General features: G+C 44.3%; 2 protein-coding genes across 2 annotated transcripts in view; one reads left to right on the forward strand and one right to left on the reverse strand.

Moving 5' to 3' along the window:
- Positions 1 to 27,038, reverse strand: part of LOC149441617 (uncharacterized) — a 109,199-nt gene that overhangs the window by 16,342 nt on the left and 65,819 nt on the right. Inside the window, exon 2 of the mRNA XM_089657114.1 lies at positions 19,776 to 20,885. Within this exon, the coding sequence (XP_089513240.1) occupies positions 19,776 to 20,885 (1,110 nt within the window). The remainder of the gene's footprint in view (positions 1 to 19,775; positions 20,886 to 27,038) is intronic.
- LOC149441619 (uncharacterized) lies at positions 8,325 to 10,421 on the forward strand. The gene has a single exon (XM_089657102.1). The coding sequence runs from the start codon at positions 8,614 to 8,616 to the stop codon at positions 9,394 to 9,396; it is 783 nt and encodes a 260-aa protein (XP_089513228.1). The 5' UTR covers positions 8,325 to 8,613; the 3' UTR covers positions 9,397 to 10,421.

Genomic DNA, 27,038 nt, shown 5'->3' on the forward strand with positions numbered 1-27,038 from the left:
CAATGGGGAAAAATATGTGTACCGGCCTACGCTAATCTTTATGTTGAAGAATGGGAGAAGTCAGTGCTTGGGAATGAGGTCTTGTCAGGGTACCTGAGCAATATCGCCGGTTGGTTCAGGTACATCGATGATGTCCTCATTCTCTGGCATGGTGAACCTCAGGAAGATGAGAGGTTTGTAGATTTATTGAGATAAAATGAGTTCAAGCTGAAATCCACGTATACCTACCATGCTAAGACCATTACACTTTTGGATTTGACTATCCAGAATATGGAGAATGGTACCTCTGTATTTGTGTTGATATTGGGTGGCTTTGGGGTGTTTTGTATATTTAATGTAAAGTACACTCTTTGGGCACTAGCATCTGGTGTTTATTGGCTCCCATGTCCCAGTTTGTTTGTCCTTTTGGGATACCAACCAAACCGGTCAAATGTCAGTCTTTTCCCATCTGATCCTATGATGGTGCTCTCTATACCTCTCCATGATGGATACACTTTGGTTCTTACCTGGATCAAAGGTCCTTTGATCTGAAGCTCCATGACAGTGAATGGACTTTTATATATTTTTATGGTCATCTGCTTTATGGGCTCCTAGTAATCTGGGTGATATCCAAGCCATGCATAGATGGTATCAGTGGTCCCTGTAGAAATCCATATATATGGACATTTGTGCATTATTAATTACAGACTAAATCCACCTGGAGACCTGGGGACACAGGTTCTATATGTAGTCTCAGGGGTCCCTGTGGAAGTCCATGTGTGGACATTTCTACTATGATAAATAACAGGCCAAACCCACTTGAGGTATTTATCCACACCTGGAGCATGCTGCATTCTTGGAGAATGTCTACACAGTGTTTCCAGATTGGCTTTATCACCCCAACGAGCTCGCTCCAGTTCATGGATGTCATCATTATGTTTGGAGGATCTCACCAGTCAGGAGCCTTTCCTGTCATCCTACATGTTCCCTTCTGAGGATTGTTCTATCCTTCCAAACAAATGTATGAAATCATGGATGAGTCCTCCTTCTATGCGATCTAGAAGATCTTCAATCACAATGTCTTTATGGGTGAAGTGGATGGCCCAGTTTATATATTATTTATTGCTTTACAGCTTTATTCCCTCCAGGATTCATTCTTTATTTATAGAACCATTCAAGGAAGTGTTCTTACTTTGAGAGATCTCCACCACCATTCCTCTGTGACCATTACATCCTTGTCATTTATGTCTGACATCTTCATTATGAGTGGATTGATATATATTTTTATACTTTAGGATGTAGTTTTGCATTTTCTTCAACAAAAAGATACATTTCGGAGGGATCTGTTTCACCTTTACCTTTTTTTCTAACTTGTATTCCGTGTCTTTAAGACTTTTATTTATGTAATAAAATATCTTTATTAAACAGTTGGCTGCAAATGATCTAGATTTATTTTTTCTTCTGTTCTTCTGATCTTCTGTGGTAGACCTGTAAGGTATATATTATACAGGAATTGTTATTATGAGACATTTTGGGGGGCTGCAGTTCTACTGAACTCCACAAGGTGGTGATCTCACTTAGACCCAGACAGGAAGTCTCTATGGAATACAGAGAGGAAGTGATGTCAGGTACAGACAGGAAGTGATCTGCAATAAAGACAGGAAGTTACATGTTGCAGAAATAAGAGGAGACGTTGGTGGAAGTGGCAGCAGAGGAGGTAATAAGATGTTATTTCATATTTACACCCAGTAATCCCCTCCAATTATGTCTGTCCTCTTCCTCCATAGTCACGTCCGTCCTGTTCCTCCATAGTCACATCCATCCTCTTCCTCCATAGTCACGTCCATCTTCTTCCTCCATAGTCACGTCCGTCCTCTTCCTCCATAGTCACATCCGTCCTCTTCCTCCATAGTCACATCCGTCCTCTTCCTCCATAGTCCTGTCCGTCCTCTTCCTCCGTAGTCACATCCTTCCTCTTCCTCCATAGTCACGTCCGTCCTCTTCCTCCATAGTCATGTCCGTCCTCTTCCTCCATAGTCACTGTGACGTCTTTTATCTCCAGCAGATGATGATACACACATATATAGTGTGGGAACCCAGATGAACCCCTTCAGGGGCAGAACATTCTCCCACTTCCGGGGCCGGAACATTCTCCTCATTGTGGAGATAAATTCTAGTAATATGGTCCTCTAAACAAACAGCACTGACAATAAATAGACAAGACAAGGACCATCCTGACCATACATGGCCTACAAAGGGCAATGATGACACTACACAGGCAGCCAATGGGCAATCATTACACTATGCAGCCAACACAATGATGGAGTGCCGGGGTCAGGAGTATGGAGCATAGAGCCCCTTACATTGCTGCTCAGGAGGAAGAATACATTCCAAATGAATGAAGAGTAATCACCACTGAAGTGCTATGTTCCCTCTTTTGTACATTGTAGAGGGTCTGGTTTGAATATGTCCAAATAAAGGTGATTTTATCAGATGTGCGGCCGGACTGATTTTTCTTCTCTACCAGGAAGAAAACATTCCCCAGCCTGCCATGAAAAATATATTCCATCATTGGTGTTGGAGGAAAAAAATGAGGGGTGTGAGGGATGAAGGGGAGTTGAGGGGCCTCCAAGGGGGTACTGAGGATGAGAGACTTTGGGACCCCTGAGGGTGTAGAGTAGATGATGAAATTTGGGTGGATGGAGTTGGCATGTAGCATGTCCCTGAGGGAAGAGAAGGTTGTTGGGCTCAGGGGGACTCTGAGGTAGGGAGGGGGGCTCTTGGTCTCTGATTGTCCTCCCACCTGCACTTACTTTCCAGACCTCCTTACAAAACTCCTACCAGGAAAGGAAAGAAACCTTCACCTTCTTATCTCACTGGTCAAATAACATTTTCCAAGATACCAAGTGGAATGAAGAAGGGAAGTCCTTCACCCCTTGGTGGGAACTTGTTCTTAGAGGAGGTCTGTTGGTGCATTATCAACTAAAAGATAGTCAGGGATCAGTGCTGAACACCTTCAGGAGACACTCCAATACCTCCCATGACACAGGCTCTGGCAGTGCCCGGTGCTGGAATTCAGAGCCCCAGGAACCCACCACCACTCTGTACAATGTTCTGTGTACTACAGTATACTTGGCAATAAAAAAAAACAAGATCCTACCCCCTGCCATCCCCCCTACCTACGCTGCGCTGTCATTGGAGGGAAGAGAACAGACTCCTCCCTCACAGCTCTCTACTCCACCAGCACCATCTTCCTGCTATCCCATCCAATCCCTTCTCTTACTGCAGAGAGTGACAGTGACATCACTCCTGTCAGTCAGCAGGCTGCCAGAGATTGGAGCCTTGCAGTCAGAGTTCTGCCAATTGTCCTGATTATCCAGCAACTCCGGCCAATAGTCAGCAAGTTCCCCTTCCTGGACCTCATGATGAGCCGACATTGACCTCACAGCACTGCCTCAGAGCAAACAAGTCATAGGAAGGATCGTATTTATCATTCCTTGTCTGCAGATCTAAAACTCATCAAAACCAGTTCAGAGACCAAACAAACCCAACAGATTAAAGGGGATTTCTGATCCTGCGGGTCAAGAGGGTCCCGGGACTTCCAAAATGTAGCAAATACTAAACAAATAAGCATCTTCCCATGGGGGGAGTAGTTCTTAAATGTCCATCAACCCTCCTATTCCCCCCTCACATCCACATCCTATTATTGTGTGACCAATACCATCCAAATCATTCTTACTTTCATTTCCCAAAGTTATCCGTCTACAAGGAGACCTGTATAGATCACATGATGGCACCAATGAGGATGGAGGAGGACCGGAGTCACATGACTGAGAAGATACTAAACCTCACCCTGGAGATCATCTACCTGCTGACCGGAGAGGTGAGGAGGATTCTGGGAGGTCACATGACATCACTCTTATCTTTATTAATAAAACACAGACCTGACCAGAGAGGTGAGGAGGATTCTGGGAGGTCACATGACATCACTCTTATCTCTATTAATAAAACACAGACCTGACCGGAGAGGTGAGGAGGATTCTGGGAGGTCACATGACATCACTCTTATCTCTATTAATAAAACACAGACCTGACCGGAGAGGTGAGGAGGATTCTGGGAGTCTAACATGATATTCCTATTGGTTCCTCAATACAGAGATTTCCTCTTTTGAAGTCAGGTGATCATATGACCATCACAGTGCCTCCATGTGACTCCCTAAACCCTGAGAGACACAACATGGAGAAGATTCTAGAAGTCACCAAGATGATGATGGAGCTGCTGACAGGAGAGGTGAGCGGTGCCGGGAATTCTGGGACATTCTCCAGTAACAGACAAGGGATGTGTCTGGATGGTGACCGTATCATTGTGTGTGTCAGGTTCCTATAAGGTGTCAGGGTGTCACTGTCTATTTCTCCATGGAGGAGTGGGAGTATTTAGAAGGACACATCACCCCCCACCCTTCCCATCACCAATAAGAAGACACTTTAGAGGGACGGAGCTTCTAGAACATGGACTTGTGGACACAATGTGTGGATTTTTTATGTGATGCCACGATATTGAAGCTCATGTTTTACAGATGACATTTTCTCTCATTCTCTTGGTTTAGGGTGAAGATCTGATGTATATAAAATTTGAGGTGAAAGCAGAAGAAGAAGAGGCGTATGTGAGGGATGATCAGCAGTCTATGGAGGAGGATGGAATAACGGGGACATTTATAGAGGAGGACACTCCTACAGAGATCAGCACAGGTGGGTCATGAACACTAAATCCATTCCTCCACCCATACTGCTCACTGATTGGTCCAGAGTAGGGCGGGGACTGGGTGATATCAGCCTGTAATCCCCTGGTCACTTTCCTGAGCTGTGTTCCCCGTCCTGTATTCCTGGATTTCTCTCGGATAATCTTCCTTCTCTGTGCTGCAGACACAATTTATGTCTCTAGACTGGATTTATGGAGGTTCTGGGGTTCAGCTGGCAGAAATATGTTCATTTTCACCATAGATGTCTGTGGACATAGACATGTCCAAGATCTCTGACAGAACATTTCTCCCAGGGGACCTTCTCTGTTATCTGCTGGCTGTGCCGGGTGGAGGGATATGTCTGTAGTGTCTCAGACCCAAGTCACTGAGTGCAGTCTCAGGAGATGGGAGGCAGCGGTGTGGTTATAAACTTTCCATATATCCAGTGAAGTGACTGGCCTCAGGTTATACACAGAGATGAAACAAATCCTCCTACATACGTTGTACCTTTTTATCTTCAGCCCTCTCTTCTCTACATCTGTTCAAAGTCCAGAATTTATACAGCTTGTCTGAGAAGTCAGAAAAAAAGGAGCAGAGAGCTGGTCACATTCTGCAGAGCTCAGTAAAGTGAGCTCTGAGAGATGACTGGAGGGAAGGGACACACCCCCTTCACACAGGAACATAGCTGAGGCTGTCAATCACAGGCTGTGTGCTGGAGTTCCTCCCTTATCATACTTTTTCTCTTGGTGTCAGGAAGACTTGTCATAAGTGATTCATGCTGATTGTATAGGAAGGAGACAGCAGACAGAAATGACACTTCGTGCTCTGGACTGAGACAAGTACACACTGTAGAGGTGTATGCTTTGTTCATATTCCATGTCTGAGGGTTACAACCACTGTAAGTGATCTCTGATTACTAAACACCAATTTGATGTGATCCTTACACTATTTATTAGTATCGCCCCCCTTGTCCTGAATAGAGGTACTATGTGGGTTTAGTTTGTGGCTGGGCTGTACTTGGCTCAGGCTGATTGTATAGTTCTTCACTTGGTTTCTCCCTAAGTTTAGGTTGTCCTGTGATGTCTCACTGTGGCCAGTAGATGTCACTGCTATCGCTGGACATAGGATGAGATTTCACCAACCAACTAAAGGGATATTAAACCACAAATGTCCCATATTGCAGCTTACCAATCATTGGATGTGGCGGCTGCATTCCTTTTCTTTGGCTTTTTTCCCTCTGTTTTCACCTGATGATCTGGCCAGTAACACACCTTCTGTATTAGAGCGCCCCCACCGTGGAGACAGCAGCATGGTCAGTCTGGGGGGAGGGGAGTGTTAGATGTATTAGCAGATATAAAAACAGTAACTAATTGAAGCCAAGCTCCAGCTCACACTTCATATTCAGTTACATCAAACAGTTTTTTTTTCCTTTTGGGATAAAAGTTTCACATGAATGAATAAAAGCTGCTCATTGTAAGCCCCCTGTCAGTGGTAAGTGGTCTGCCTCATCCCTGGAACTGATACATTCTGCTGTAGAGTTTTTATAAAACAGATTTATTGGTTAGATCACCAGATGAATATAGAAGAAAACTAATGCAGCCATCACATCTCAGAATCGGTAAGCTGGAATATAATAAATGTTTTCTTTGTGTTTAATATGGATTAAGTTAATGTTTATATTTTCTTCAGCCAATCCAGTAGGAGGTTTATGCCCCTGGAGCATGCTGGGGCAGGAAATAAATATTAGGGACAGGCCATGAGCTCTTTCCATGGGCTGAGGTCTAGGGAGGTGCTGCTGGACGGCGCTCTGCTGTTAGGCCCAATACCCTGTTTTGGGACCTAATGTGTGAAGTGGTCCTGAAGCTGTCCTGTCTGGTCTGGAGGAAGCTGTGCCAAGGAGGAGGCCCAGGGGAGGAGAGAGCCATGAAGAAGGCTGGTCTCTCAGAAGGACCCGGTGACTCTCTTGGAGGACGCACTGACATTTGGGAATGTGTTTACAGAGTCATTCGGTCGGCTTAAAGGTTCTGACACTGTGAGGCTGGACATTGATCTGCAGAGTCTGTCAGTGATCTGTCATGGTATCTGGGTCCCCTAACCCTCACCTCCCCAACCCTTCTAAATAAAACTTTAAAAAGACAAAAGTGAATGGTGCCCAATATCCTTTCTCAGTCCCCGTATTTTAGCCATGGACTTGGCCCTGGGGTGAGCACCCCTGACCTCTGGAGGTGCCATCCTGCCTTTGGGGTGTCAGAGGGGTTCTACATTCATATTGCACATTACATAGTACTGACCTCTATACTATACATATTTGTTGTATGTTAGAGTCCTGACCCCTGCACTATATACTCTATGTTGTACATTACATCCTCCTGACCCCTGCACTATATACTCTATGTTGTACATTACATACTCCTGACCCCTGCACTATATACTCTATGTTGTACATTACATCCTCCTGACCACTGCACTATATACTGTATGTTGTACATTACATACACCTGACCCCTGCACTATATACTCTGTTGTACATTACATCCTCCTGACCACTGCACTATATACTCTATATTGTACATTACATCCTCCTGACCCCTGCACTATATACTCTGTTGTACATTACATCCTCCTGAACCCTGCACTATATACTCTATGTTGTACATTACATACTCCTGACCCCTGCACTATATACTCTATGTTGTACATTACATCCTCCTGACCACTGCACTATATACACTTTTGTACATTACATCCTCCTGACCACTGCACTATATACTCTGATGTACATTACATCCTCCTGACCCCTGCACTATGTACTCTATGTTGTACATTACATACTCCTGACCCCTGCACTATATACTCTATATTGTACATTACATACTCCTTACCCCTGCACTATGTACTCTATGTTGTACATTACATACTCCTGACCCCTGCACTATATACTCTATGTTGTACATTACATACACCTGACCCCTGCACTATGTACTCTATGTTGTACATGACATACTCCTGACCCCTGCACTATATACCCTATGTTGTACATTATATACTCCTGACCCTGCACTATGTACTCTATGTTGTACATTCCATACTCCTGACTCCTGCACTATGTACTCTATGTTGTACATTATATACTCCTGACCCCTGCACTATATACTCTGTGTTGTACATTACATAATCCTGACCCCTGCACTATATACTCTATGTTGTACATTACATACTCCTGACCCCTGCACTATATACTCTATGTTGTACATTACATACTCCTGACCCCTGCACTATATACTCTATGTTGTACATTACATACTCCTGACCCCTGCACTATATACTCTATGTTGTACATTACATACTCCTTACCCCTGCACTATGTACTCTATGTTGTACATTCCATACTCCTGACTCCTGCACTATGTACTCTATGTTGTACATTATATACTCCTGACCCCTGCACTATATACTCTGTGTTATACATTACATACGCCTGACCCCTGATAGAGGGGGTGGGGACCCTCGTCCTATAATCCCCTCATCACTGTCCCTCCTATAAAAGACAGTTCTGGTTGTTTCCTCACTCTCTGACTAAGGTCCATGAATAAAGAAATGACCTGGTAGGAGATCAGAGGAGCCATTTCCTAGTTCCCTTGAGGGTGGAATTGTAAGCTCCTCAGAGACCAAGCTGCCTGATGTGGGCGGAGTCCTGGTTTGGGGAAACCAATCAGCTCCTGTCTAGTAATCCTCTGTCTTTGTATTTTAGTCCATGGCCGGGAGATGAGGAAAACCTCCGAGGATTGTCTCACTTTGTCTCCAGACTGGAAAGTAGAAGATGAGGACATCACACAGTATAGTCCAGGAGAAAACCCGGCTCCCTCCAATGTCCATCCGGCACCACCCAGTGTAGATGGACCATCGGATTCCTCGTATCCTGAGGAACCTCAGACTGTGCGGGACCGGGCCGGCCTTCCAACAGGGAAAAGCTTCTCCTGTACTGAGTGTGGGAAATGTTTCCATTCAAAATTCCTTGTTAATAGGCATAAAATGTCTCACACAGAGGAAAAGCCGTATTCCTGTCCTGAGTGCGGGAAATGTTTCCGTTTTAAATTCCATCTTAATGTGCATAAAAGATCTCACACGGGAGAAGCTGATTTCCTGTCCTGAGTGCGGGAAATGTTTTTCATGTAAGTCCCATCTTTCCATACATCAGAGGTCTCACACGGGGGAGAAGCCGTATTCCTGTCCTGAGTGCGGGAAATGTTTTTCACAGAAGTCCCATCTTTGCACACATCAGAGATTGCACATGGGGGAGAAGCCGTATTCCTGTCCTGAGTGCGGGAAATGTTTTTCAGAGAAGTCATATCTTTGCAAACATCAAAGATGTCACACGGGGGAGAAGCCATTTTCCTGTCCTGAGTGCGGGAAATGTTTTTCACAGAAGTCCAGTCTTTACACACATCAGAGATGTCACACGGGGGAGAAACCTTATTCTTGTCCTGAGTGCGGGAAATGTTTTTCACGGAAGTTCAATCTTTACACACATCAGAGATCTCACACAGGTGAGAAGCCGTATTCCTGTTCTGAGTGCGGGAAATGTTTTTCACAAAAGTCTGATCTTTACAGACATCAGAGATCTCATACAGAGAGAAGCCACTTTCCTGTCTTGAGTGAGGGAAATGTTCCTCACTGAAGTCCTGTCTTCCTGTACATCAGGGGTCCCACACAACCCTGGAGGTATATTAGTGCCTTGAGTGCGGGAAATGTCTTCTAGATGAATGTTGCTGGACATCCCAGCTCTCATGTGGGGAAGAAGCACACCCTGATATACACCTCAGATATACTCCATGGCTGATCTTCATCATGGAAGGAACAGTTGATAAGGAGATGAGAGGCCCCCAAAGACATGGATGAAGTGCAGTAAATGTCGGGGTGCAGAGTGGTCAGTAGATCCTGGAAATGAAGGACACAACTTCAGCCCTTCTTGGGTGTCGGAGTTGCGTTTCCTGATAATGATATAGCGGGTTACAGAGCTAGAAGCCGGGAGAGCCCAGATCTCGTTATCGGGGAACTTTACACAGACAACAAGAACTTCTGAAGTTGATGTCCTTCATTTCAAGGCTCTACAGAATAGTGGTGACCCCGAAGCGTCTCTCTGTCTTCAGTCCATCCTTCTCCCATCCCCCAACAGGAGGGAAGGAGAACTCCGCCCCAAACTAGGGGGGAACTTTCCTCTCATTATTTCCCTTGGCTTCTGTGTTGGTTTGGGTGGTTGGAGGAGTGCGGCACGAGAGGGAACACAGCTTGTTGTTCTATGTCTACATATGGGGTCTGGGTAGAGGGGATCCACCGGAAAATATTTCTACTCTTTGATTTTGTACAAATCGTTTCTGTTTTCACTTTGAAGGACAATATTATGTGTGGTTTGTAAAAGGGATTGGCCCAATAGTTACCACCCCACTTAGAGAATAGATGGACTAATATGACCAGCATTCATTCAGCCATGTCACATGTTGGGATCTTTTCTACAATACTTTGTTATAATAATGGAACACGTTGTGTATTGTATTGTACACCAATAATAATGACTCCGCCCCCACATTCCAGACAAGGGATCTCCCTGACCAATCGGATTCCTTCCTTTGTTATTTCCTGATTCTATGATTACAATCTTGTTAGAAGTAAAACTATAATAAAGAATTTATTGAGTGAAAAGAATTGTGTGTGTCGGGGCCATGATGGGGATCTTTGGGGGCCAAACATTTCTCACAGGAGACACTTTACAAGACTTTACAGGTCATCCAGTTTCTGGTTCACCATGAATAATGGCCCAGAGTGCAGGGGTCAGGAGACTACTTCATACAGCCCTGCAAACAACGTGCAGTGGTCAGGAGTTACATCCCGGAGTACAGAATGTAGTGGTCAGGAGTATGTGATTTACATCCCAGAGTACAGAGTGTAGTGGTCAGGAGTATGTGATTTCCATCCCAGAGTGCAGTGGTCAGGAGTATGTGATTTCCATCCCAGAGTACAGAGTGTAGTGGTCAGGAGTATGTGATATACATCCCAGAGTACAGAATGTAGTGGTCAGGAGTATGTGATTTACATCCCAGAGTACAGAGTGTAGTGGTCAGGAGTATGTGATTTCCCTCCCAGAGTACAGAGTGTAGTGGTCAGGAGTATGTGATTTACATCCCAGAGTACAGAGTGTAGTGGTCAGGAGTATGTGATTTCCCTCCCAGAGTATAGAGTGTAGTGGTCAGGAGTATGTGAGTTACATCCCAGAGTACAGAGTGTAGTGGTCAGGAGTATGTGATTTACATCCCAGAGTATAGAGTGTAGTGGTCAGGAGTATGTGAGTTACATCCCAGAGTACAGAGTGTAGTGGTCAGGAGTATGTGATTTCCATCCCAGAGTACAGAGTGTAGTGGTCAGGAGTATGTGATTTACACCCCAGAGTACAGAGTGCAGTGGTCAGGAGTATGTGATTTACATTGAGGAGTGTAGTGGTCAGGAGTATATGATATACAGTCCCTATACAGAGTGAAGTAGTCAGAAGTAGTATGTCATGTATGTCACAGTGGGTAAGATCATGTCTTATACAGCCCAGCATTTAGAAGTGGTCATCGGTCAGGAACATGTCATACACGGCTCAGAAAAAAGAATGTAGTGGTTAGGAACATGTCATGTACAGCCCATCATACAGAGTTCAGTGTTCAGGAGCACATAATATACAGCTCTGTGTACAGAGTGCAGTGGTCAGGAGTACATCTTAGGCCCGTGTACAGAGTGTAGAGGTCAGGAACCTGTCATGTACAGCCCTTTGTACAGAGTGCAATGGTCAGGTTTATATCTTAGTTCTGTGTACAGAGGCAATGTTCAGGAGTATATCATATACAGCCCTGTGTACAGAGTGCAGTGGTCAGGACTATATCATATACAGCCCTGTGTACAGAGTGCAATGGTCAGGAGTATATCATATACAGCCCTGTGTACAGAGTGCAGTGGTCAAGATTATATCATATACAGCCCTGTGTACAGAGTGCAGTGGTCAGGAGTATATCATATACAGCCCTGTGTACAGAGTGCAGTGGTCAGGAGTATATCATATACAGCCCTGTGTACAGAGTGCAGTGGTCAAGATTATATCATATACAGCCCTGTCTACAGAGTGCAGTGGTCAGTGTTATAACTTAGGCCTGTGTACAGAGTGCAGTGGTCAGGAGTATGTCATATACAGCCCTGTGTACAGAGTGCAGTGGTCAGGAGTATATCATTTATAGCCCTGTGTATAGAGTGCAGTGGTCAGGAGTATATCATATACAGCCCTGTGTACAGAGTGCAGTGGTCAGGAGTATATCAGATACAGCCCTGTGTATAGAGCACAGTGGCCATGAATATATCATATACAGCCTTGTGTACAGTGGTCAGGATTATATCTTAGGCCTGTGTACAGAGCGCAGTGGTCAGGAACATTTCATAAACTGCCCTGTGTATAGAGCGCAGTGGTCAGGAACATGTCATATACTGCCCTGTATATATTGTGCAGTGGTCAGGAGTATATCTTAGGCCTGTGTACAGAGCGCAGTGGTCAGGAACATGTCATATACTGCCCTGTGTATATTGTGCAGTGGTCAGGAGTATGTCATATACTGCCCAGCATGCATAGTACAATGGTCAGGATGTTGTGGTATACAGCCCGGTATACAGAGTACACTGGTGAGGAATATAAACCCTTGTAAGGAATGCAGGTATCCAGCGACAGCAGGGATGACCAGATTGGTGGGCTATGCCTAAGAAATGTGGAATAATACGGAGTAGGAGGAGTGTGATTACAGGGGGTGTAAAGTCAGGAGGTTTGTTACCTCCATGCATTCTATATATGAAGGTAAATACCCTTCTCTGTGCAGCAGCCCCCCCAATACTCACCTGAGCCCCATCCTGATCCAGCAATGTGCTCAAGATCCTCAGCAGTCTGGGGACTCTCCCTTCTCATTGGCTGAGGCAGGAGCAGGGGCCATTGGCTCCTGATGCTGTCAATCACATCTAGTGAGCCAAGGAGGAGGGAGAGGGGACTCTGTGGACACAGAGCAGTGGCTCGCTCTCGAGCCTGCTTGGATGCCCCTGTGATGGATATGGTAAAATGCCTATTTGGTTTCCTGTTGAATATTTACATTTTTCTATACATATCTACTTTTATACTTTTTATTTTTCTAAATGCTTTGTATGAATATATATATATATATATATATATATGTGTGTATATCTTTTCCCTGCTGGGCTTTGTGGTACTTTAAGAAATCCTTGCTCAAAAAATGGCTGCTTGGCAATCCCTCCCATCGAGTGAACTTGAAGAACAAAAATATTTTCTTTACAAGATAACACCTAAGAGGAGATCACCACGAGCCCTGAAGGAAGTTTGCCTTGTATGGACATGACCAATTAGAAGCGTATACGTAGCCCAGTAACACTGCTCACCACCCTTGCATTATCTTGCATATATAAACTCACTTTTTCATTCCAATAAACTAGAAGTTTTCACAGACTACACGTGTGTCAGTGTGGCTTTCTTCATATGTGTGCACTAAAGAGCTAGCATGATTAATTAGGACAGGAACAGATAATCATCGGACACTTAGTCCGGACTAAATTACTCCCATAACAAGATGCTTGCTGTGGGGGCACTCAACAGGAAGGAGGGGCCAGGAGCACCTGTGGGGGACCCGAGAAGAGGAGGATCCAGGCTGCTCTCTGCAAACCCATCACACACAGCAGTAAGTATGACATGTTTGTTTTAAAAGAAAAAAAATGTTGCCTTTACAATCGCTTTAAGTGGAGTTTACTAATGGACACGACACCCTCCGACACCCACAGACCATAAACAAAGCAAAAGTGACAAATAAATGTGACAGCAAATAACCAACCCAACAACCTGACTATAATACACTGTGTACAAATGGAGGGAAGCTGACATACACCGGGCAGACCCGGGACTGGGAATCGGGAGCAGAGATGGGGAACAGGATGCAGGAAACCAGAATCAGGGGAAAGTATACAAAATACAGGACGCAGGATCCAGCAGGGAAGCGGCTCACAGGCAGAACACTGAGGCACTGATGAAAACTACAGGGGGATTATATACCTTCCCAGCAGCCAGCATCAGGTGGAGCCTCATTACTGACATCTTCTGTCTGCTGGGAGACACAGCAATGTCTCCTCTCTACTTCCTCCTGAATCACCTCTCACCCAGAGCTTGCTGTCTGTACCTGACATCACTTCCTGTCTGTACCTGACATCACTTCCTGTATGCACCAAACATCATTTCCCATGTGTACCTGACATCACTTCTCATGTGTACCTGGCATCACTTTCTGTCTGTACCTGACATCACTTACCGTCTATACCTGACATCACTTCCCGTCTGTACCTGACATCACTTCCCATCTGTACCTGACATCACTTCCCATCTGTACCTGTCATCACTTTCTGTCTGTAACTGGTATCACTTCCTGTCTGTACCTGACATCACTTCCTGTCTGGGTAGAAGGGTGCTCACCATGTGGTGGAGCTCAGAGGAACTGCAGCTCTAAGAAATGTCTCATAGTTTGAACCTTGTTGTTGTTTCCAAGTGTTCTGGAATGTTCATGTCCATGTCTGGCAGGTTCCAGGACTCTTCAGAGTGGCAGTGAGGTGATGACTCTGGAACACTCTCTGGGTTCCATCACCAGGCACTGCAATTATACCCGACTGGTGGGAACCGTCATCTCCTATCCTACAGTGAAAGTATAATTGTGACATCAGCAGAGAGGCAGAGGGAGGGTGGGATCAGGTAAGTACCACCACTGACCACCAATGCTGGGCTGAGGGTACACTTTATTCTCACTGACACCAACAATGGCATTTGTTTTATCTAACTGACACCAACAATGAAGCTTATTTTATCTCAGTGACACCAACAATGGGACTTATTTTATCTCACTGACACCAACAATGGGACTTATTTTATCTCACTGACACCAACAATGGAACTTATTTTATCTCACTGACACCAACAATGGGGCTTATTTATCTCATTGACACCAACAATGGGGCTTATTTATCTCATTGACACCAACAATGGGGCTTATTTTATATCACTGACACCAACAATGGGGCTTATTTATCTCACTGACACCAACAATGGGGCTTATTTTATATCATTGACACCAACAATGGGGCTTATTTATCTCACTGACACCAATGATGGATGTCAAGGAAACCATGCCCACTGTGACTGGGTAACTGCAGTGAGATCCTTGATTGGTGGAGAATGAATGAGAGTGGAGCTTTCTCTGAATTCTCATCTGCTGTATTTTTAACTGAAATTGTACCTTTCATAAATCATTGCACTAATATTGTGTAAAATAATAAAACTCATAAAACATCAGAACTACTAACAATGTATCCTCTAGTGTGTCTGCTGTTGTGAAGAAATATATATAATATTTGGGGATTTAAGTAATTTTAAGGTATAAATTATTTTTAAAACATGTAAACAAAAGAATTAAAAATGTCTCCAGGTCTCCATGGACCCCTTCATTCCACACAGTCTCCAGGAACCGGGAAACCACAGAGAAACCAAGTGTCCCCCGACTTCCTCTCCAGGCTGGGATGTCCCCCTGGTTGGGGGCCCCCTACAGTAGAAGAAGCAGACTGCACCTGCCTACATCTTTATGCTTTGTCTGATCAGGATGGCGGTCATTTCTCCCTGAACATGGAGCCCCCTAAACACGAGGTAAACGTGGTGCAGCATTGAGCCCCGTCCAGCTGTAGTGTAGACTTTGACAGGCTGCAGGCAGCGGGGCTGGACGCTGTACCTGTGCCTACCAGGTGTATTATAATGCCAGCATTGCACCCACAGGGGCTGGACCCCCCATGTACAAGGGGCCTAAGAGATACCATCAGCTGGTGTCCCATTCCACCAGACCCCTATAACTGGAAGAGGACATGTTTGGGTGGATGTGTTGTAGAAGAACCCAGACCACGGTATTGTGTGATGAAATTATAATTCAACTTTATTAATCATATATATGTGACACTTTAACAACAGAAGAAAAGAGATAAATTGTTGATCTATTTATACCATTTATATAATCTATTCTAAAAAACTGATTAACATATGACACACCCCTCATTAATACCAGCCCCGCCCACTTATGTGACCCTCTAAACATCCAAATCCCTGTAAATTCCCAGAAGACACTTTCATCTTTTATCCATAACAAGCTGACTGGGTACAAGAGAACCCGGAGCCCCTCCTGCTCATTCCCACACAAGTCCATGTCACCATCTACAAGGTGAGAGGACCTGAAGGAGAACAAGACCAGGACCACCAGGACCATCGCCTGACTGAAGCCATGCTCACATTTCTTTCTAATGCTGCTTCTATGGTCTCCTCAGATACAGATTTGGCAGATGTACATTAGTGGAACCCTTTCACTCCGGCCAATGTAAGGTTTCCATCAGCAGCAGCACGGCCTTATAGCTACAGCACCCGGGGGTTGTCTACATTTGTTAGGCCGACTGTCGGCTTTCTGGTGGAAGTGATTCAGCCACACTGAAGGTCCCCCCCCCACCATGTATACCGGGCTCAGCTGTCCCTCCTGCAAGCCCAAGACAGACAAGGTGGGTGTCAGCGGTGAGAGCAGAAGGAGATCAGCAAACATCTGATCTCTGATCTCCCCTTCAGTGAATGGATGTGGGAGGTGGGAGATTATGTCATTTCTGGGTTCAGCGCTGTCATTCTCCAGTCACTATGGTTTGGGAAGGAGCTGATTAGGCATGATCTGTGCTTGAACATCTTTCTCGGGGTACAGAGGTGACATTGGGGGTCTAATAATGTTCTGATGTCTCTTTAAAAAGGACCTGTGACCAGAAATATGTATCACGGGGAGCTATCAACCCCATATATGACAGAAGCCATGTTAGGTGAAAAAAGAGTTGAAAAAAAATTAAACCCTATAAAAATTTTTTAAAAAACACAAAACAAAATTATACGACACATTTTACATATCATTGCACAAGTGAGAGTGAGAACAATCATTCTGAGGCCATCGTTCACGGGTAACTATCTGAACTGATAACCTATAAAGGCTCTTAAAGCGTCACCTTTGAACAATTTTTGGTACTGAAGTTTGTCACCATTTCACAAGTACGCACAGTTTGTAAAGTTTGACATGTTTGGTATCTATATACTTGATGCCAACCCCATATTTTATATTTCACCAAACAAATTGGGTCATATATTGTGTTCTTTGTGCACTAACGTTATCTTTTTTACAGAAAATATGTATTTGATAAACAGCTGTACTAATATTCTGTGACATGAAAAATGGCAACTACCACCATTATATTCTCCAGAGTCTCTGCTTTCAGAAAATAAAAGAAATGTTTGGGGTTTAACTAATCATATGGCCTAAAATGTGAATTTAACTAAATACAAAAGCAAAATAAACTCTGGCAGTGAAAGAAAATACAGCAATATATAACATTTCAAAATCAAAACTATGGTAGCAACTAATGGATTAAGAAGCAAACCCACCATATTACTCAACCAGGTTCCAACTAAACCCACCCAAAACATTGGATCCCACCTCCTCCCACCCAGGTTCCTGTTGGAACTCCTTTACCTTGTGCAGATATCCCCTTCTGAGATCCTCATGATCTAATATAAATGTACAACACTCTCTATCTGACACCATTTGTAGACTCCACCTTGGTCTGCCAAGAGATAGTCAGCTGCCATGCAGTTCTGTGGCACCACCTTAGGTGGTGGAGCCACTTCTGCTGTCAGCTCTGCTATAACATCAATGGTGTCATTGGTTATCTGATCCATGACTCCAGTACACCGGTTCATCTTACATATCTTAGATTCCCCATCCCGTCTATGAAGGGCTCACTGCATAAAGCATCTCCAATCCAGAGAAAATGTTTCTTCTCACTGGAAGGCCAGGGGAGTATTGGGAGAGATTGAGGCTTTCCCTTACAGATATGGGGGGGGGGGGGCAACATAACCTCAAGTACAGCTATGGGTGGAATTGAAGGGAAGCCATTTTTAGGGTACTCCTTCCACAAAAGAAGCAAATGTTATCTGGAAGGACTAGGAATCCATTGGACCAATGGGGATTAAACATTCTGCAATTACATTGAGAAACCATGAAATGTTACTGGCCTGTGATTGGCTCTCCTATTGTTAGTGAAGTGAGACTCCCTTTGTTGGTGTAATTAATGGAAAGAAACCATGTGAAATGTTTCTTCCAAATCCAAAAAGGTGACCCCCTTGGGTAAGTACCCATCCTAATATTCCTGATATGAGTTTGTAGTCCCTGCTATACAGGAAACACGTGGGCAATCATTTACACCTTTTACAGCAGGACAGTAAATATCAGAACACAATTCAAACAGAAGACCAACAGCAGGAAGTCTGCTAACTGAATGTGTAATGCAATCTGTCATTAGCATTCCCAGAGTTCCCTCTGCAACATAGTTGTATCAGTTGTTGGTCCTGTCTGTAGATCTGTTATTTCCCACCTTCTGTAACAGGGTGACAACCCTGATCATTCTGCAGGAACATTACACAGCAGCGTTGTCACCCTGTACAGGGAAGTCTTAGATAGATTATAAGTAAGACACACAACAAGTAAAGTCCAACTTCAGCTAACTCTTCTACAGCAGTTACAGCAACAGGTTCTCTATAAGGTTCAACCCCCCATATGAATGGAAGATGACAGTTGTAAGCACCCCCAGCAGTGTTATATGGTGTTTCCCAACCATCCAACTTTCATTTTGTCAAATAGCTTGGCCTTTTACAGGAAGCAGAAAAAAACTGGGAGGGTCAACAGGTAATAAAAAAGTTACAAGGGGAGACTCGGAAAAACAAAAACGTTTATGCTAATGACAGATTGCACCATTTATGTAATTATTGATTTTGCCCATTGTTACACTGTGGCGCCGATGTCTTAACTCGTCCATTCAGAGTCATTAAGGTGAACCCCAATAAGAGGAATGTCAGTCTCCCAGAAGAAGTGGTAGGAATATGACCGCACACTTAGCACTTTGTAAGTTCAGATCTCTTGCAGTTGTACCGTGTGAATAGTTTATGGAGAGGAGCAATAGCTGGACAGAAAAAAAAAAAGATAACAAAGACATCCAATCTTCACCTGATAGAATCCCTTTTGAGAAAACCAGATGAAACACAAGTGGCCAGCTGGGATTAGGTGGTACTGTTGAATATGTCCCCTAAAACAGCATTAACTCCATGTTGGATGGCCTACAGCAGCTTAAGAAGTTACTCTCTAACCAAACAGAGACCTCTATCTGGCTGGTATCTCAGCTACAGACCTGCCTGGAAAGATGTCATCCATGAGAGGAGATGGAACATGGAAAGGAGGCATTGATCATGGGAGAGGAGGTGGAACATGTAATGGGAGGTGTGGACAAGGTGGGCTTAGCTGGAACCCTCAAGCCTAGCTTATGATGTATCAATTCTCAAAAGAACATGGAATGGACTCTCCTAATGAGGTTTCAGAGGCTTGGCAAGAAGCCATTGGACCCCATCCTAGACTCTGGTACTGAGGCATTGTTGGTCATGTATTGGTTGGTCAGATTCTGTCAATGAAGAAAACGCATGGGAACATAGCTCAGTTAGTGAATGATGAAAATGAATTACATGTTCAGTCAATGCTCCATAAAAAAGGATAAAGATGAGGAAAACAGTTCAGTCATTGCTGCTTATCTGAAAAAAATGTCCAAAGGTAAAATATTCACAGGCCTTCTAGGAGTGTTCCTGATGGACATAAGCACTAAACCCAATGCATCCGAACATTAAATTCCTGATTGTTCACAGATTTTTTTTTCTAAGCAGCATTTTGTCTTTTTATGTCTTCCGTCATTTGTGGGAAGACATTGGGGCTGTGAACCTAATGAGACAGCTTCAACTTCTTTAATATTGTCCAATCTTCTGGATTTTCATTTATGCAGCTCAAGCTTGTGAATCCTCTGGTGACAGATAAGCCCGGCATTACCTGTAAAAGCTTTGTCACATTCTGAACATTGATATGGCTTCTCTCGAGTGTGGATCCTCTGGTGTGTGATAAGATGCGCCATCCGTGTAAAAGCTTTGTCACATACAGAACACTGATATGGCTTCTCTCCGGTGTGGATCCTTTGGTGTGTGATAAGATGTGACTTCCATGTAAAATCTTTCTCACATTCTGAACATTGATATGGCTTCTCTCCAGTGTGGATCCTCTGGTGTATGATAAGATGTGACATCCGTGTAAAAGCTGTCTCACATTCTGAACATTGATATGGCTTCTCTCCAGTGTGGACCCTCTTGTGTATGATAAGCTCTGCCTTGGTTGTAAAACATTTGTCACATTCAGAACACTGGTATGGTTTCTCTCCAGTGTGAATCCTCTGGTGTCTGATAACATTTGACTTCTGCATAAAACCTTTGTGACATTCAGAGCACTGATATGACTTCTCTCCAGTGTGAATCCTCTGGTGTCTGATAAGATGTGACTTCTGTGTAAAAGCATTGTCACATTCTGAACACTGATATGGCTTCTCTCCAGTGTGAGCCCTCTGGTGTGCTTTAAGACTTGACTTGTGTGTGAAAGCTTTGTCACATTCTGAACATTGATATGGCTTCTCTCCAGTATGAACCCTCTCATGTAAGACAAGGTAATCCCTCCGTTTAAAAGTTTGATCACATTTAGAACATTGATATAGCATCTCTCCAGTGTGGATCCTCTGGTGTGCTATGAGATCTGACTTCTGTGTAAAAGCTTTGTTACATTCAGAACACTGATGTGGCTTCTCTCCAGTGTGGATCCTCTGATGTCTGATAAGGCGTGACTTCCATATAAAAGCTTTGTTACATTCAGAACACTGATATTGCTTCTCTCCAGTGTGAACCCCCTGGTGTGCTATAAGATGTGACTTCTGTGTAAAAGCTTTGTCACATGCAGAACATTGATATGACTTCTCTCCAGTGTGAATCCTCTGGTGTGTGATAAGCTGTGATTTCCATGTAAAAGCTTTATCACATTCAGAACACTGATATGGCTTCTCTCCAGTGTGAATCCTCTGGTGTGTGATATGTTTTGCCTCCATTGTAAAATCTTTGTTACGTTCCAAACAAGAAATAGCTTGAAATGACTCCTCTTATGTATACTTGGGTTGGACTTTACTGTAAAGCAATTGTCACTTCCAGAACACTGAAATTACTTTTCTCATGTTGTCCTCTGAGGTTGGATCAGTGTTGAAGAGGACCCAAAGCACTTATGACATTTAGAACACGGATATAACTTGTGTCCTGTGTGAATCCTCCAGTGAACTGCAATAAAAACTTTCAGTCAATTAAGACACCCAGATGTTTGGTTTGTATTCACGAAGACCAGCATGATCGAAAACATGGTTCATCAATCCACCTGTACAGACAAAAAAATAAAAATCAGAATTCTATATAAAGGGCTAAAGTTCTTTTTAATTTTTAATGATTATTATTAAATATATCATATATATCATCGTGGGCTGTGTCAGCTTCATGGTTGTCCTCAAAGGCCAGTTGTAATTGTAAGAGTAGATGTCCAGAGCACCTCACCCCCCCCCCCCCCCCATTACATCAGATGTCAAGAACCTCACACCCTCAGGTGAGAAAAATGTAAATGAGCAGCTGAGAGAAGAGCTAAAAACACTAATACCCCCACAAATCTATCCTAGACATTCGATCTAAAATGTAACAATTGCAACTAGAAAACCCTCAACTGAGGGTAGAGATAATGACACCAAAGATACAAATGGAGCTCAACAATCAGGAAAGAGAATCAAAGGGGATGTTTTATACAAAGTACCCATCAAGGAACAACAGACCGGTGAGACCAATCAGCTTCCGAAATGTAACAAGACAAAGACCAGCAATAGCCAAGACAACTCTACTAATCCTGAGACCACAAATAGTGATGGCCGAACACCCCCCTGTTCAGGTCGCGGTCAAACATCCGAACCTACAGAATGTTCTACAGTAAATGTCGAACACAAAGAACTGAGAGGTGTCTTACCACATCTGAGTATGAAGATCCCGCTCAGTTACTAAAATCCGGCATGAGTTATATGATGAAATCACGGTGTATTTTAGTAGTGAGACATTCATTCATGTTCCTGGTGTCAGTGGGGTTCCCCACTGACAGCTGAATGTCAAAAGAATTGTCAGCATTGCCCAACAATTAATAAAAACATCTTGTTGTCCCCCCCTCTCATCCACACCAAGCCTTTCGGGTCTGGTATGGATTTTGAGAGGAACCCTCCATGCCATTGTCCCCACAAAATTCATATCAGACCCTTATCCAAGAAAGCAGCTGGGCAGGTCAGGAAAGGGGGGGCAAGTGCCCCCCTCCTGAACCATACCAGGCCACATGCCCTCAACATGGGGGGGTGCTTTGGGCCGGGAGCCCCCCAAACCTCCTTGTCCACATATTGATGGGGACAAAGGCCTCTTTCCCACAACTGTAGCCTGTGGTTGTGGGGGTCTGCAGCCTGGGGGGCTTATTGGAATCTGGAAGCCCCCTTTAACAAGGGGACCCCAAGATCCCGGCCCCCTCCACCTATGTGAATGAGTAGGCGGTATATGGTACTGCTACCCATTCACAAAAAAAATTGTAAAAAGTGATAGGACAAAGTCTTTGAAAAGTCCTTTATTAAAAATAAACATTTAAAAAATGTCCCCCAAAGTAGCTCCAACATCAATCATGATGCCACCACCACCGCTACCCAAAAAAGGGGAAAAAAAGCTCCGCTTGCGACACTGGCTCCTGGCTGTCTGACAGCTGCGCCCCTGACAACAGTTTTCATATACCCCGCCCCCTTGTGACATCACCACGCACTGTGATTGGTCAAAGTATTACACCTGACTTGTGATTAGGTGCATTGCTTTGTCCAATCACAATGCACTGTCAGGGCACAGTGCATTGTGGGGCATGGTGGGCAAACAGCCCACTGAACACCCGTACCGTTTGTGTTTGCCGAACACACGAACGGCCCATGTTCAAATCAAACTTAGGTTCAACTCGAACATGAAGCCCATCCCTACAAACAAACAATCATCAAACCACAAGAACAGCCAACAAACTCCGGATTCTTTTTGTTATTAATAGACTCCAATGGGAAATATCTAAACACCAAACGGCTCTTCCCAGGAACAAGAGACAACAAAATTCAAGTCCAACAACTGAACAAGCGATAGGAGTCATCAATGATCCGTATTTCACCGACCCCAAACATATCATCATACACACCGACCCAAACATATCATCATACACACCGACCCAAACATATCATCATACACACCGACCCAAACATATCATCATACACACCGACCCAAACATATCATCATACACACCGACCCAAACATATCATCATACACACCGACCCAAACATATCATCATACACACCGACCCAAACATATCATACACACCGACCCAAACATATCATCATACACACCGACCCAAACATATCATACACACCGACCCAAACGTATCATCATACACACCGACCCAAACATATCATCATACACACAGACCCAAACGTATCATCATACACACCGACCCAAACATATCATCATACACACCGACCCAAACATATCATCATACACACCGACCCAAACATATCATACACACCGACCCAAACATATCATCATACACACCGACCCAAACATATCATACACACCGACCCAAACGTATCATCATACACACCGACCCAAACATATCATCATACACACAGACCCAAACATATCATCATACACACCGACCCAAACGTATCATCATACACACCGACCCAAACATCCTCCAGGGACAAAAGAAAGCCTCTGAGAATAAACTATTACAGCTAACAGAGACCGCACAACAAAAATGTCCTCACTCCAACATCATACTGTCCTCCCTAATTCCAAGGATGGACATAACAAACAATAGAAAACTCAGCGAATCAACACAGCTGGCAGATAAAACCAGGTCAGAGCCTACCATTCACCTGACACAACATCATTCCATCATGACCCAACACCTCTATGACTACAAACACCTCAACTAACAAGGGGGCAGTCAACTAGCAAGAGAACCCAAAGACATTGTACTGAATGGAACCCACAACCCGGGATCTGGCACAAACTATCTCAGATGGACACAATGGGGCTGATTTACTAAAACTGGAGTGTGCAAAATCTGGGGCAGCTGTGCATGGGGGCCAATCAGGTTCTGACTTCAGCTTGTTCAATGAAGCTTTGACCATAAACCTGGAAGCTGATTGGTTCCCATGCAGAGCTGCACCAGATTTTGCACTCTCCAGTGTCTCATTGTCATCATAGGCCGTGTCCAGAATGACCACCCATCCCCCCTTATCAGCTGGCTTCAATGTTATATCTCACCTTGCTGCTAATGATGGCAATGCACCTTTCTCCTCAATGGTCCCATTATTAGGATATGACCCCAGAGTTCCTGATTATAGACTGTCATACGTCACCATCTTTATCATCCAAATGAAGGAACATTTCTGCTGCTGCATATGTAGTGGGTGGTGGAAACTTCCATTTTGTCTGTCAACCTCAGACAGACCTACTCAGTGGTGTGACTACAGATGATCCCTCAATATCACCTCTCCAAGAATAATGTCCCTTCTATCTAATATTCCTGAAACATCTATACAAGTCCTGTGCCAACAAAAACTTCTTCATGATACCTTTAGGGCTAAAGCCCAAACCTTTCCCCAGAAGGTCCATCTTACCCGATGTCAGTCCAGCTGAGGAGAAGGCGACAATTCCGTCTATTTCTGTTGATGATGAATCATCTGTTGGGATGGTTGGATGAGTGGGAGATCCCTTGTTGCAGCGTTGATGTTTCCTACCTCCCCTGTGGCCGGATCTCTGCTGTTTCCTTGATTCTGATGGACAATATGAGGTCGGTGTTGTCCCTCTATAGATCCTAATAAAGTGCCTCCAGCAGAGGAGGGAAGCGATGGGTCAGAGGCTGTAGAAGAAGCTCTAGTGAGCAGTCTAGATGGACGAGGTGAGTGTTGTGTAGGTGGTGCTCCAAGAGTACGCCTGATTAGTAGACATTTAGATGTTGGACTCCTTCAGCTGCTCGGCTGACAATGCAGACTGCAGTGTAGACTCCACCTCTGTGATCTGTACAGCCAGACCAGGTTCTTCCTTCTGGAGAAAGGAAACTGGAGAACAATGGAGCTCTTGTTTAGGACTTGTGTAAACAGACCACTGGACTCCTCCCTGTCCACAAACAGACCACTGGACTCCTCCCTGTCCACAAACAGACCATTGGACTCCACCCTGTCCACAAACAAAGCCGGGGTCAGTTTACCTCCTAGCCCCCCATATAATAAGCTGTGCTTTCTAATGTTCAGCTAAAGTTATCTTTTTACATAGACAAGACAGTTGTCTTTTTAGGAACTTCTCAGGAGGACTTTGATCTGGTGTCATTTACCCAAAAAAAACCCTTCCCCTCCTCCACTAAGAACACCCCCTTCTCCCCCCCACAGAGGAAACCCCTCCCCCACTAAAGACACCCTCTCCACTGAGGATACTCCATTCCTCTCCTTTCCTCCTCTGAAGACACTCCTCCCCCTCCTTTCCTGCACTGGTGTTGACACCCCTCCCCCACTAAAGACACCCTCTCCACTGAATATACTCCATTCCCCTCTTTTCCTCCTCTGAAGACACCCCTCCCTCTCCTTTCCTGCACTAGGGACACCCTTCCCCCTCCCCTTCTGAGGACACTCTCTCCCCTAGTGTTGTCACCCCTTCCCCACTCAAGACACTCTTTCCACTGAGATCATCCCTTCCAGTTTAACATGTTGCCACCCGGCCTATAGCCAGATGGCAGCCGGGCGAAAAGCTCGTCCCTCCGGGTTTACGCCATATGGCAAAAATAAAAAAAAATTATGAATTTTTTTTTTTTTGTGCTGTCACCAGTCAGTGTCCCTGATCACCGCCATGACAGTTATATGATAATTCTGTACTGCACTGGTGACAGTATATAAAAAAATAGTGAAAATAATTTTTTTTTAATTTCTTCAATTTCCAAAAAATTATGACAAAAAAGTTACAACTTCAAAAAACTCGCCATGCCTCTTATGAAATATGTCACACTGTCTACTTTGCAAAAAGAGGTAATTTGGGGGATATCTGTACTGTCCTGACATTTGGGGGATATCTGTACCGTCCTGACATTTGGGGGATATCTGTACTGTTCTGACATTTGGGGGATATCTGTACCGTCCTGACATTTGGGGGATATCTGTACTGTTCTGACATTTGGGGGATATCTGTACTGTCCTGACATTTGGGGGATATCTGTACTGTCCTGACATTTGGGGGATATCTGTACCGTCCTGACATTTGGGGGATATCTGTACTGTCCTGACATTTGGGGGATATCTGTACTGTTCTGACATTTGGGGGATATCTGTACTGTTCTGACATTTGGGGGATATCTGTACTGTTCTGACATTTGGGGGATATCTGTACTGTCCTGACATTTGGGGGATATCTCTACTGTCCTGACATTTGGGGGATATCTGTACCGTTCTGACATTTGGGGGATATCTGTACCGTCCTGACATTTGTGGTATATATGTACTGTCCTGACATTTGGGGGATACCTGTACCGTCCTGACATTTGGGGGATACCTGTACCGTCCTGACATTTGGGGGATATCTGTACTGTTCTGACATTTTGGGGGGATATCTGTACCGTCCTGACATTTGTGGTATATATGTACTGTCCTGACATTTGGGGGATACCTGTACCGTCCTGACATTTGGGGGATACCTGTACCGTCCTGACATTTGGGGGATATCTGTACTGTCCTGACATTTGGGGGATATCTGTACTGTCCTGACATTTGGGGGATATCTGTACTGTCCTGACATTTGGGGGATATCTGTACCGTCCTGACATTTGGGGATATCTGTACTGTCCTGACATTTTGGGGGGATATCTGTACCATCCTGACATTGGGGGATATCTGTACCGTCCCAACATTTGGGGGATATCTGTACTGTCCTGACATTTGGGGGATATTTGTACTGTCCTGACATTTGGGGGATATCTGTACTGTCCTGACATTTTGGGGGGATATCTGTACCGTCCTGACATGTGGGGGATGTCTGTACTGTCCTGACATTTGGGGGATATCTGTACCGTCCTGACATTTGGGGGATATCTGTACTTTCGTGACATTTGGGGGATATCTGTACTGTTCTGATATTTGGGGGATATCTGTACT

This window comes from Staurois parvus, unplaced genomic scaffold (genome assembly GCF_062004578.1).
Source record: "Staurois parvus isolate SC_StPar_1 unplaced genomic scaffold, SC_StPar_1.0 ptg000965l, whole genome shotgun sequence".
NCBI lineage: Eukaryota > Metazoa > Chordata > Amphibia > Anura > Ranidae > Staurois > Staurois parvus.

Bases quoted from the DNA above. Each gene is read 5' to 3' on its own strand.
- LOC149441619 (XM_089657102.1), top strand. From the start codon at position 8,614: ATGGACCATCGGATTCCTCGTATCCTGAGGAACCTCAGACTGTGCGGG.